The 14,079-nt window shown below is 44.4% G+C and overlaps 1 protein-coding gene across 1 annotated transcript in view; it reads right to left on the bottom strand.

Annotated features, from left to right (window-relative positions):
• Positions 1–13,844, bottom strand: part of DGKG (diacylglycerol kinase gamma) — a 200,747-nt gene extending 186,903 nt beyond the window's left edge. The window contains exon 1 of the mRNA XM_023551564.2: positions 13,550–13,844. Within this exon, the coding sequence (XP_023407332.1) occupies positions 13,550–13,616 (67 nt within the window). The 5' untranslated portion in view covers positions 13,617–13,844. The remainder of the gene's footprint in view (positions 1–13,549) is intronic.
• Positions 13,845–14,079: the final 235 nt, after the last annotated feature.

Below are 14,079 nucleotides of genomic sequence, written 5' to 3'. Positions count from 1 at the left end.
CTCCCCTATTCTGTCAAATCTATTCTTGAGATAGTCTCTAAATCCAAATTGAAATGGAAGAAATGAAGTAAATGAGCTGAACAGAAAATTTCAAAGGGTGGCTTGAGAAGACAAAGCAAAGTATTATAATGAAATATGCAAAGACCTGGAGTTAGAAAACCAAAAGGGAAGAACATGCTTGGCATTTCTCAAGCTGAAAAAACTGACAAAAAAATTCAAGCCTTGAGTTGCAATATTGGGGGATTCTGTGGGTAAAATAATAAATGACACAGGAACCATCAAAAGAAGATGGAAGGAATACAGAGTCACTGTACCAAAAAGAATTGGTTGATGTTCAGGAGGTAGAATATAATCAAGAACCAATGGTACTAAAAGAGGAAGTCCAAGCTGCACCGAAGGCATTGGTAAGAAAACAAGGTCCCGTGAATTGAAAGAATGCCAACTGAGATGTTTCAACAAATGGATGCAACGCTGGAAGCACCCACTCCTCTATGCCAAGAAATTTGGAAGAGCTACCTGGTCAACTGACTGAAACAGATCCATATTTGTGCCCATTCCAAAGACAGGTGATCTAACAGAATGCGGAAATTATCAAACAATATCATTAATATCACACGCAAGTAAAATTTTGCTGAAGATCATTAAAAAGTGGTTGCCGCGATACATCAACAGGAAACTGCCATAAATTCAAGCTGGATTCAGAAGAGGACATGGAATGAGGGATATTATTGCTGATGCCAGATGGATCTTGTCAGAAACAGAGGGTACCAGAGAGATGCTTACCTGTGTTTTATTGACTATACAAAGGCATTCAACTGCGAGGATCATAACAAATTGCAAAGAATGGAAATTCCAGAACACTTAATTGTGCTTATGTGGAAACTGTACACAGACCAAGAGATAGTCATTCGAACAAAACAAGGGAATACTTCTCTGTAGTAGTAGTCAAGAAGTCAAAAGATGCATTGTATTGGGCAATCTGCTGCAAAAGACCTGTTTAAAGAGTTGAAAGCAAAGATGTCACTTTGAGGACTAAGGTGCGCTTGACCTAAGCCATGGTATTTTGGATCACTTCATGCATGTGAAAGCCAGACAATGAATAAGGGAGACCAAAGAATAATTGATGCTTTTGAATTATAGCACTGGCGAAGAATACTGAATATACCAGGGACTGCCAGAAGAACGAACAAATCTGTCTTGGAAGAAGTACAGCCAGAATGCTCCTTGAAAGCCAGGATAGTGAAATTTCATCTCACATACTTTGGACATGTTATCAAGAGGGGACCAATCCCTGGAGAAGGACATCATGCTTGGTAAAGTAGAGGAAGACCCTCAATGAGATGGATTACACAGTAGCTGCAACACTGGACTGAAAGAACTGCGAGGATGGTGCAGGACCGGGCAGTGTTTTGTTCTGTTGTGCATGAAGTTGCTATGAGTTGGAACCCAGTCAAAGGCACCCAACAACAACACCAACAAAAGTGTCTATTAAGGAACGCTGGTGGCACAGTGGTTAGCTTGGCTGCTAACCGAATGGTCAGCAGTTTGAACCCACCAGTTGCTCCTTGGGAGAAAAATGTGGTAGTCTGCTTTCATAAAGATTACAGCCTTGGAAACCTGATAAGGTAGTTCTACTCTGTCCTATAGAATCCCTATGAGTTGGAATCTACCCAAGGGCACACAACAACAACAACCACCACAACATAGTGTCTACTATGGGTTGGATTTTCTGCTAACTGAAAAGTCGGTGGTTCAAATCTACCCACTGGCTCTTCAGAAGAAAGACCTGGTGATCTGCTCCCATAAAGATTACAGCCAAGAAAACCCTATGGGGCACTTCTACTCTGTCACATAGGATCACTGAGTCCAAATCAACTTGAAAGCACACAACAACAAAAAACAGATGTGTTGAAGTCTTAACTTCCAGAACCTCAGAATGACCTTATTTGGAAATAGGGTCTTTCCAGATGAAATTAGTTAACATGAGGTCATACTGGAATAGGGTGGGCCCTAATCCAATGTGACTGGTGTTCATATAAAAAGAGAAGAGACAGAATCAGAGAGACGTGGGGAGAAGACAGCCACATGAAGACAGAGGCAGAGACTGGGGTTGTGCTGCCACAGCCAAGGAATGCCTGGGCTTCCTGAAGTTGGGAGAGACAAAGAAAGGTCTTCCCCTAGAGCCTCCAGAGAGTACATGGCCCTGCTAACACCCTGAATGCAGGTTTCCAGCTTACATAACTGTGAGAGAGTAAGTTTCTGTTGGGTTAAGTCACCTATTTTGTGGTAATATGCTACAGATGGAAACCGTGGTGGCATAGTGGTTAAGAGCTACGGCTGCTAACCAAAAGGTTGGTAATTCGAGTCTGCCAGGTGCTCCTTGGAATCTGTATGGGCCAGTTCTACTCTGTCCTATTGGGTCGCTATGAGTCAGAATTGACTCGACGGCAACAGGTTACGGTTTTTATAGTTATGCTACAGATGCCCTGGGAAATTAATACAATGTCTCGGTCCATGTCTTGGATTGAATTGTGTTCCCCCAAAATATGTGTCAACTTGGTTAGGCCATGATTCCCAATATTGTGTAGTTGTTCTCCATTTTGTGACTGGTGTAATTTTCCAGTGTGTTGTAAATCCTAATCTCTGCCTGTGGTTAATGAGGCAAGATTAGATTATGTTAAAGAGGATCAGGGTTGGATGTAACACCTTATTCAAGTCACATCCCTGATCCAATGTAAAGGGAGTTTCTCTGGGGTTTGGCCTCAATCACCTTTCATTTACAAGAGATAAAAGGAGAGGGAAGCGAGCAGAGAGTTGGGGACCTCACTCCACCAAGGAACAAGAGCCAGGAGAACAGCACATCCTTTAGATCTGGGGTCCCTGAGCTGAGAAGCTCCTCCTTGACCAGGGGAAAATTGATGACACAGGGACCTTCCTCCAGAACCAACAGAGAGAGAAAGACTTCCCCTGGTGCTGGCATCCTGAATTAGGACTTGTAGGCTACTAGACTGTGAGAGAATAGATTTCTCTTTGTTAAATTCACTTGTCGTATTTCTGTTATAGCATCACTAGATGGCTAAGACTGTCCACTTCCCCATCTAGACAGTCCAGGGAAAGGAAACTCAATCCTCTTCCATCTGGGACAGGTTTGACCATTAGGAATTCGTGTATTCCTTACTTTAAGCTAAAATCTTTCTTTCTATAATTTCTTCCCATCAGTCCTAGCACTACCTCTTGAAGCCATTCAAAATTAATTTAACACCTCTGGAGCAGTAACTAAAGCAATGGACTGCTAACCAAAAGGTCTCCGCGGGAGAAAGATGTGGCGGTCTGCTTCTATAGAGATTTACAGCCTCGGAAACCCTATGGGGTCGCTATGAGTCGGAGTCGACTTGACAGCAGTAGGTTTGTTTTTTTTCCCCCCAAAACAGCACATTAGTTATTTGAATACAACCAGCTTTCCCTCACCTTTCTCCCACCCTGTCTTTCTCCAGGAAATATGCACAGTATCTTTCTTTAGCTATCCATCCAGGACAGGCTGTGAGTCCCTCAACATGCAGATCTAATTTGTCCATATCCGTTGTAAACTGTGGTACCCAGAAATAAACACAATTCTCTAAGAAGATCTGTTCAGGGTAGAGTAGAATATGGATATCTGCTTGCCTGATTGAACACTGTAAGTCTATTAATACATCCTAAGATCGCAGTTAGTGGTTTGGTTAAATAAAATAATGTCTATCTATTCAAGACAAATCTCTGCAATCATGTGAAACCACGCGTCTGAAGCCAGTTAAGAATATGGGAACATCTCATGAGTTATCGTGTGGGAGCTCACTTCCATAGATGTTGTTGTTAGGTGGCACTGAGTCGATTCTGACTCACAGCAACCCTATGCACAACAGAACGAAACACTGCCCAGTCCTGGGCCATCCTCACAAGTGTTGCTATGTTGTTTGTGCCCATCTTTGCAGCCACTGTGTCAATCCATCCCATTGAGGGTCTTCCTCTTTTTCGCTGACCCTCTACTTTACTAAGCATGATGGCTTCTCTAGTGACTGATTCCTCCTGATAACATGTCCGAGGTGTGTGAGACGTAGTATTACCATCCTTGCTTCTAAGGAGCATTCCGGTTGTACTTCTTTCAAGACAGATTTGTTTGTTCTTTTGGCAGTCCATGGTATATTCGATATTCTTCACCGACACCACAATTCAAAGGCGTCAGTTCTTCTTTGGTCTTCCTTATTAGTTGTCCAGCTTTCACGTGCATATGAGGTGAATGAAAACACCATGGCTTGGGTCAGGTGTACCTTAGTCCTCAAGGTGACATCTTTGCTTTTCAACACTTTGAAGAGGTCTTTTGCAGCCGATTTGCCCAATGCAATGTCTTTTGATTCTTGACTGCTGCTTTTATGGCCGTTGATTGTGGATCCAAGTAAAATGAAATCCTTGACAACCTCAACATTTTCTCCATTTCTCATGATGTTGCTTATTGGTTCAGTTGTGAGGATTTTTGTTTTCTTTATGTTGAGGTGTAATCCCTACTGAAGGATGTGGTCTTTGTTCTTCAGCAAGTGCTTTAAGTCCTCTTCACTTTCAGCAAGCAAGGTTGTTTCATCTGCATAATGCAGGTTGTTAATGAGTTTTCCTCCAATTCTGATGCTTTGTTCCAAAGATGGCTGCCATCAATCCTTTTCCTCCCTGTGTGAGCCACTCTTCCATCTGCATGTGCAGTCTATTCCTCTGCCCTTTGAACCTGGACTGATAGAAAGTGGAAAGAGTTCCATTTTGAGACTTCAAACCAGGTGTTAAAAAGTTCTGGCAGCTGCTGCTTTTATGCTCATGAGCCACCGTGTAAGAAGTCCAGGCTACCCTGCCAGAAAGAGAGGACACGTGGAGAGGCCCCAGAGGATGAGGAAGCACTTGGAGAAAGGTCCCATGGAGGAAAAATGAGGTGCCAGACATGTTGGATGTTCTACCCTTCAACTGTTTGAGGCATCCTACCTGAAGCTTCAAACATTGTGGAACAAAAACTAGTCATCCCTTCTGTTCCCTGACTAAATTTCTGACCCATAGAATCACAGGAAAAAACAAAACGATTGCTGTTTTAACCCACAAAGTTTTGAAGTAGTTTTGGCACACAATAGAAAATTGAAATATATTGTTAAGGTGAAGAAAATAGCATACAATATAGCATATCACGTGTATTTCTGAGTTTGTTTTATATACACACACATATATTTATATTTCTACTTACAACTAATATAAACATGATAGCAGTGGTTGTCACTGGGAGATAGTATCATTGGTAGCTTTAGTCTTCATCTTTCTTGTTTTATAAAAAACATAATTTCTTAATATCACCATTTTTTAAAATTGTACTTTAGATGAAGGTTTACAGAACAAACTACCTTCTCATTAAACAGTACACATACTGTTTTATGACCTTGGTTAACAACCCCACGACAAGTCAACACTCTCCCTTCTCGACCGTGGGCTTCCTATTACCAGCTTTCCTTTCCCCTCCAGCCTTCTAGTCCTTTCCCCTAGGCTGGTGTGCTCCCTTTAGTCTTGTTTTGTTTTATGGACCTGTCTAATCTTTGGCTAAAGGGTGAACCTCAGGAATGGCTTCATTACTGAGCTAAAAGGGTATCCGGGGGCCATACTCTCTGGATTTCTCCAGTCTCTCTCAGGCCAGTAAGTCTGGTTTTTCTTTTGTGAGTTAGAATTTTGTTGTACATTTTTCTCCAGCTCTGTCTGGGACCCTCTATTGTGATCCCTGTCAGAGCAGTCAGTGGTGGTACCCGGGCACCATCTAGTTGTATTGGACTCAGTCTGGTGGCAGCCATGGTTATTGTGGTCCATCAGGCCTTTGGACTAATCTTTCCCTTGTGTCTTTAGTTTTTTTCATTCTCCCTCGCTCCCGAAGGGGTAAGATCAGTGGAATATCTTAGATGGCTGCTCACAAGCTTTTAAGACCCCAGACGCTACTCACCAAAGTAGAATGTAGAACATTTTCTTTATAAACTATGTTATGCTAATTGAGCTAGATGTTCCCCGAGACCGTGGTCCTCACAGCCCACAGTCCAGCAATTCGGTTGCTCAGGGAGTTTGGATGTGTCGCTGAAGTTTCCATGACCTTGCCTTGTACAAGTTGTGCTGGCTTCCCCAGGATTGTGTACTGCCTTACCCTTCACTAAAGTTACCACTTATCTACTGTCTATTTAGTGTTTTTCCATCCCCATCCCTCCCCTTGCTTGTAACCATCAAAGATTGTTTCTTTTTGTGTGTAAACCTTTTCATGAGTTTTTACAGTAGTGGTCTCCTACAATACTTGGCCTTTTTTTGATTGACTTATTTCACTCAGCATAATGCCCTCCAGATTCATCCACATTATGAGATGCTTTGCAGATTCATCACTATTCTTTATCATTGCATAATACTCCATTGTGTGTATGTACCATAGTTTGTTTATCCATTCATCTGTGGATGGGCATCTAGGTTGTTTCTATCTTTTTGCTGCTGTCAACAATGCTACAATGAACATAGGTGTTCATATGTCTATTGGTGTGATGACTCTTATTTCTCTAGGATATATTCTTGGGAGTGTGATTGCTGGATCATGTGGTATTTCTATTTCTAGCTTTCTAGGGAAGCGCCATATTGTTTTCCAAAATGGTTGTATCATTTTGCATTCCCATCAGCAGTGCATAAGAGTTCTGATCTCCCCATAGCCTCTCCAACATTTGTTATTTTCTGTTTTTTTGATTCATGCTAGTAATGCCGGGGTGAGATGGTATCTCATTGTGGTTTTGATCTGCATTTCTCTAATGGCTAGTGCTATGAGTCGGAATTGACTCAACGGCAATGGGTTTTTTTTTTTTTTTTTAAATGGCTAGTGTCATGGATTCAATTATGTCCTCCCCAAAATGTGTGTATCAACTTGGTTAGGCCATGCTTCCCAGTATTGAGTGGTTGTTCTCTGTTTTGGGATTGTAATTTTATGTTAAAAGAATTAGGGTGGGATTTTAACACCACCTTTACTCAGGTCACCTCCCTGATCCAATGCAAAGAGTTTCCCTGGGGTGTGGCCTGCATCACCTTTTATTTCTCAAGAGATAAAAGGAAAGGGAAGCAAGCAGGGAGTCGGGGACCTCATACTACCAAGAATGTAGCACCAGGAGCAGAGCGTGTCCTTTGGACCTGGGGTCCCTGTGGCTGAAAAGCTCCTCAACCAGGGGAAGCTTGATGACAAGGATTTTCCTCCAGAGCCAACAGACAGAGAAAGCCATGCCCTGGAGCTGACACCCTGAATTTGGACTTGTAACCTACTAGACTGTGAAAGAATAAATTTATCTTTGTTAAAACCATTCTCTTGTGGTATCCCTGTTATAGCAGCACTAGATGACTAACATAGCTAGTGAGCTTGAGCATTTCCTCATGTGTCTGTTGGCTGCTTTAATGTTTTCTTCGGTGAAGGGTCTGTTCATTTCCTTTGCCCATTTTTTAATTGGATTATTTGTCTTTTTGTTGTAGGGATATTGGGTTTTTCTGTAGATTTTAGAGATTAGACCTCTGTCTGATTTGTAATACCCCAAACTTTTTTCCCAGTCTGTAGGCTCTCTTTACTCTTTTGGTGAAGTCTTTTGATGAGCACAAGTGTTTAATTTTTAGAAGATCCCAGTTACCTAGCTTATCTTTTGGACTTTGTGTGTTGTTAGTTATGGTTTGTATCCTGTTAATGTCGTGTATTAGGGCCTCTAGTGTTGATCCTATTGTTTCTTCCATCAACTTTATAGTTTTTGGCTTTATATTTAGGTCTTTGATCCATTTTGAATTAGTTTTTGTGTTGGTAATATCACCGTTTTTTGACGCGCACTTACATTGTTGGGAAACCCTGGTGGCATGGTGGTTAGGTGCTACGGCTGCTAACCAAAAGGTCGGCAGTTTGAATCTGCCAGGTGCTCCTTGGAAACTCTATGGGGCAGTTCTATATAGGGTTGCTATGAGTCGGAATTGACTCGACAGCAGTGGGTGGGCTACATTGTTGAGGAGCCCTGGTGGCGCAGTGGTTAAGAGCTCAGTCTGCTAATCAAAAGGTCAGCATTTCAAATCCACCAGATGCTCCTTGGAAACTCTATGGGGTAGTTTACTCTGTCCTATAGGGTCACCATGCGTCAGACTTGATGGCAATGGGGTTTTGGTTGTTTTTACGTTATTGATCGTGTTGATTGTTGTGGACATATATATGTACATTTTATCTTACAACTGTCCTTGGAGACATATAGATAGAAGGGAATCAGAGAAGGTGCAGGTTTTATGCTACATCAATGGAACACACCAAGAACTCCTTGTCTTGAAATTTTTGGTCTCTGTTGCTTAGTAAAGGAGCCCTGGTGGCACAGTGTTAAGCACTGGCCTGCTAACCGAAAAATTGGCAGTTTGAACCCACCAGCAGCTCCACAGGAGAAAGACGTGGCAGTTGTAAAGGTTACAGCCTTAGAAAGCCCACGGGGCAGTTCCACTCTGCCCTGTAAGGTTGCTGTGAGTTGGAATCAACTTGCTAGCAGTGGGTTACTGCCTAGTAACTGCACTGGAGAAAGTTCTCAATCTCAGGCTGTACACTTCCACTATTTTGCTATTGTAAAGCTCCTGTTTAGGTGATTATGGAAGAGCAGTTGCTATGGCAATGCAATCTGACTGAATACCAGAATGCATCTAAAATTGGTACAAGCAGCTTTTTCAGGGTTTCCTCTGAGGATTAATAATTTTCTAAGAATTGTATTTCTCCCCCCTCCTGTTAGAATAATAGTGCCAGAGAACCTGGCCCAGTCCTGGGGCACGGCCAACATGAGGAAGGGTCAGAGAAGGACAAAGACGATGGCCAGGGAAAAGATCCAAGCCACCAAGGAACCCCTTCCTACTAAACACTCTGCTTTCTTTTCAACTGGTGGCTTCCTCAGCTGCTTTCCCACATCTGGTATCCCTCCTTCCTTTAGTCCCCCTGGCTCTGTACTCTTGTTACTCTTGTTGCCCTTCTGGTTCTTCTCTCTGTGTCTTCTGCTGATTCCTCTTCTTCCCTGATTCCCAGTTCTGGGCATACCTTGAGCCCCATTCTCCATCCTCTCTTCTTCCCTTCCTAACATTCTTGCCCTCAGCAGTGCTGCGTCCATTCTTATTTTTTTCTTTCCTTGCTGTCTGCACACACTGATTCCGGAGTCAGATCTCCAGGCTAACCCCTCATTCTCATTCACATCCCCCCATGCTCCCCCAGAGGCCCATGGGATACCTTACTTGGAAAGCAGGATCACCCACCATGGGGTTCTTACCTTCCCAGTTCCTCCCCCAACTCTTTGCACGCCATGTGCTCCAGGCTCCCAGCCTGCAACCTGCTTATCATTTGTGAGGCTACCTTGGCCTCCTTCTCACTTCCCTGCCCTTGCTCGAGCCACTTCCCCTGCCTAGAAGGCCCTCCTCTCTTTCCCCTCCTACTAGTGTTTCTAGGGAACCCTGAGGGTGTAATGGTTAAGAGTTTAGCGGTTAGCCATAAACGTCCGCAGTTCAAATCCACTAGCCACTCCTTGGAAACTCTATGGGGTAGTTCTACCCTGTCCTGAGTCAGAATCAACTCGAAGGCAACAGATTCATTTTTTTAGCATTTCTAGAGTCTAGAAGGAGCCCCGGTGGCATAGTGGTTAAGAGCTACAGCTGCTAACCAAAAGGTCAGCAGTTCGAATCCACCAGCCACTCCTTGGAAACCCTATGGGGCAGTTCTGTTCTGTAGGGTTGCTATGAGTCAGAATCGACTCAACGGCCATGGGCTTGGTTTGGTTTTAGAGTCTAGAAACGACATCTGCAACAGGAGGCCTCCCACTAGGCTGGGCTCGGTCCCCTCCTCCGTGCCCCCCTTCTTAGCACCTATCATACTGTGACATCTTCGTCTGAATCCCACCCATCTTCCCCCACTAGGCCGCTCCCTTGGAGCCTGAAGCATAATGAATGAATAAGCGGATGTGTCATCACCATCTGAAAATCCACATTCCAAAGCCATCCTTACCAGCCCTGAACCTAATGCTGCCGGTTCCCACAGAGTCATGGTCTTTCAGGGTTTTTTTTTTTTAATTGTACTTTAGATGGAGGTTTATAGAACAAACTAGTTTCTCATTAAACAGTTAGTACACATATTGTTTTATGACATTGGTTAACAACCCCACAACATGTTGACACTCTCCCTTCTCAACCTTGGGCTCCTATTACCAGCTTTCCTGTCCTCTCCTGCCTTCTAGTCCTTGCCCCTGGGCTGGTGTGCCCCTTTAGTCTCATTTTGTTTTATGGGCCTATCTAGTCTTTGGCTGAAGGGTGAACCTCAGGAGTGACTTCATTACTGAGCTGAAGGGGTGTCCGGGGGCCATACTCTCAGGGTTTCTCCAGTCTCTGCCAGGCCAGCAAATCTGATCTTTCTTTTTAAGTTAGAATTTTGATCTACATTTTTCTCCAGGTCTGGACCCTCTATTGTGATCCCTGTCAGAGAACTCAGTGGTGGTACCCAGGCACCACCTAGTTGTACTGGACTCAGTCTAGTGAAGGCCATGGTAGATGTGGTCCATTAGTCCTTTGGACTAATCTTTCCCTTGTGTCTTTAGTTTTCTTCATTCTTCCTTGCTCCTGAAGGGGTGAGACCAGTGGAGTATCCTAGATGGCCGCTGACAGGCTTTTAAGACCTCAGATGCATTCACCAAGGTAGAATGTAGAACATTTTCTTTACAAACTATGTTATGCCAGTTGAGCTAGGTGTTCCCGAGACCATGGTCCCCATAGCCTCTTTGAGGTATTTTTGATGGCTTCCTTTTGTTCCATACATTTTGATGATACTTCCACCACAATTTTCCAAAAGATTAGCATTTGTTCATTGCCACCATCATCAGCTTAGCCTAGTCCCTCAGCTCAGACTAGATTTCATCCACAGGACCCTGTCTAACTTCCCTGACCCGGCATCTTCCTGGGCCAGCTCACCCTGCATACGGCCCCCAGATTCATTACTTTAAACTCAGCTTTTGCCACCTCAGTCCAAAACCCACATCTTGACACCCAGGCCTCAAGTCCTCCTGCTACCTCCCTGCCTCCTTCTGTCCTCCTCCCCGTTCCAGTCCAGAAGCTCTCCTATCACTGCACGCACACCCTCTTCCTTTGTGGTCCTCTACCTGGGCTTCCATTGTTTCTCTCCCTCTGCCAGCTACTACCCACATTTCAGACTTCTTTCCTTCATAAATTTCGCCCTGTTAACCCCTCCCATACCAACCCTATCTGATTATAAATCCCCTTCTTAGTTATGTGTTCCCTTTTGCCAACTCCACCAGCAGTCGTTTGCCTACTGCCTTGAAGCTTCTCTGTACTTGCGTCATGAGCACATTTCTGATCCCTAACAAGATTCTGATTCTTCAAGGCAGGGCTTTTCTTTCTGCTTCTTTTTCATCCCTGACAGGGCCTGGTACTTTGCTGACCTACAGAATAGGCTAAATTAAATTGAATTTACCCTGGAGGGCCATTCCTTGCTCCTTGTCAGTACATTTCACAGAGTTTCTCTAAATCCATTGAGATCAGACAAGAGACCATGGGCTCCAAGGTCCCAGGAGGGAGACTGACCCATAATCCTACAGGCGCCTGTTGCCCCTGGGGAGCACGTGGAGTCACGGGATGTTAAGCCTGGAAGGGACCACGAGGGACAGATGGCCTAATCCTACCCTCTCGTTTTACACAAGAGGACACTGAGGCTCAGGGATGTTAAGGGCTGTCACAGTGCAGAGAGCAAGAGCTGGAGCTGGCATGTGAACGATCCCCTGGTTCCCAGGCCAGTACCACGCATGAGAGCTGCCTGCCCTGTCAGAGGGTCAGAGGGGCTTCCCAAAGGGCAATTGTGGGGAATGTGTGTGACTCTGTGGGGTAGGCTGACACACTTCAGGCTTGGTGATTCATGAAGGCGCCGTTGTGATTAACATGAAGGGAGAGGGCCATGAGAACACGGGGTGGGGCAGGCTGAGGCTAAGAGCTCTGCAAGACAGGCAGCTATGCAGAAAGCCGGAGCCACTGCACAATAAATAGTGGTCATTAAGCGTGGGCAGAGTGCAGCAGGCCGTGGGTGCCCTGGCACAGTTTGGGGAGATTCCCGTCACCAGTCATGAGTAAGAGCAACTGGGGGTGGCGGGGAGGAAGGCTTGGTGGTTCAGTGGTGGAATTCTCTCCTTCCATGCAGGACACCAGGTTGAATTCCCAGGCAATGCACCTCAAGCACAGTCTCCACCCTTCTGCTGGTGGAGGCTTGTGTGGTGCTACGATGTTGAACAGGTTTCAGCAGAGCTTCCAGACTAAGATGGACTAAGAAAGGCCTGGCCATCTACTTCTAAAAATCAGCCAGCGAAAGTCCTATGGGTCACAATGGTCCAATCTGCAACCGATCACGGAGAGAGCACAGGACCAGGCAACGTTTTAATCTGCTGTGCATGAGATCACCATGAGTTGGGAGCTGACTTGATGGCTGCTAAGAGCAACAACGTGGGGCACAGCTGAGTGCCTGCGTGTGAATGTGGATCTCACCACCACTGAAACGGTTCCTGGAGACAACCAGTGGGAAACCAGGGATCCCAAGTGAAAGCTCAGGCCTTTCCAGAACAAAATCAAGAAAGAGACATATCTGAGAATTCAGTATCTTACTGAAAGAAACCATTGGATCTAAGCCCCAAAGTATGTTAAACTAAACAACTGAGTAACACTAAAACCATATGATGTGCAGCTATGAAGTCTCGTGACCCGTGATATTATGTTTTAATGTGCTTTACGAAAGGTTGGTGGTTTGAGACCACCACTGGCTCTGCGGGAGAAAGATATGGCAATCTGCTTATGTAGAGATTTACAGCTTTCAAAACCCCATGGGGTCGCTGTGAGTCAGAATTGACTTGATGGTGGTGGGTTTGGTTTTTTGGTTTGTGACGTTATGTTAGGTGGAAAACACAGGCTAAAAAAATGGTCTGTTCAGTGTAAACTCAACCGTGTAATGCAGTATATACAGAGGAGGACTGCTCTAAAATGTTAATAGAATTTATCTGATTTTTTAACCTGCTCTTTATTTTTCCCCCTGTATATCCCAAATGTCTATGGTAAGCATGTATTATTCATCTGAAAAGAAAAAAAAAAAAAAAATGAATCCCGTTGCCGTCGAGTCGATTCTGGCTCATAGCGACCCTATAAGACCAGAGTTCAACTGCTCCACAGAGCTTCCAAGGAGCACCCGGTAGATTTGAAGTGTTGACCTCTTGGTTAGCAGCTGTAGCACTTCACCACTACACCACCAGAGTTTCCATAGTATTCATAGAACCTAAAAATAATTACGTTTGTTTGTTTAAAGACACTAACTCCGTGTTTATAAGGAAATCTGTGCTTTCGAGCTCACCTTATTCCCCGTGGTTTTGCAAAGATTGCACTGCTCTGTTCTCCAGAAAATGATCTCCCCAACAGAGAGGAACCCCCGCCCCAGGGGGAGGTCAATCCATTTACTCACATTCTGAATATTTCTGGAGTTGGTCAAATTCTTCCGGAGTGAGGGAGACCCACCGTTGTTCACTCATCTTCCTACTGTGTGTGAGCACCTTGAGGGCTGGAATGGAGTTTTGTTCACCAGGGTGAAGCTGAGGCCCAGCCCAAGGCCTTGCTCATCACAGGTATACAACGGACAAGCCCTTCTGGAGACTTCTCAGAGGACCCAAGTGTCTATGGCAGTGGAAGTCCCTCTCAGAGAGCAAGAAATGACCTGTGCTGTTCCTCAGGTCTTCCAAGTAAATCAAGAAATCCTGGTTCTTCCTGGGTAAAAGCAGAAAAGACATTGTGAACAAGAGTGTTAAGATACATAAACCAGTCACTGTCTAGTTGACTCTGTGACCCCATGTGTGTCAGAGTACATCTGTGCTCCATAGGGTTTTCAATGGCTGAGACCTTTGGGAAGTAGATCACCAGGCTTTCTTCCAAAGTGTTACGTTAAAATACATAAGTTATCTTTTTCATATTAAAAAAAAAATCCTCAAATGTTCTTTG

The sequence above is a fragment of the Loxodonta africana genome, chromosome 1, assembly GCF_030014295.1.
Source record: "Loxodonta africana isolate mLoxAfr1 chromosome 1, mLoxAfr1.hap2, whole genome shotgun sequence".
NCBI classification, from domain to species: Eukaryota; Metazoa; Chordata; class Mammalia; order Proboscidea; family Elephantidae; genus Loxodonta; species Loxodonta africana.
Note: the sequence above shows the minus strand (reverse complement) of the source record. Positions and strands in the feature narration are given on the sequence as shown.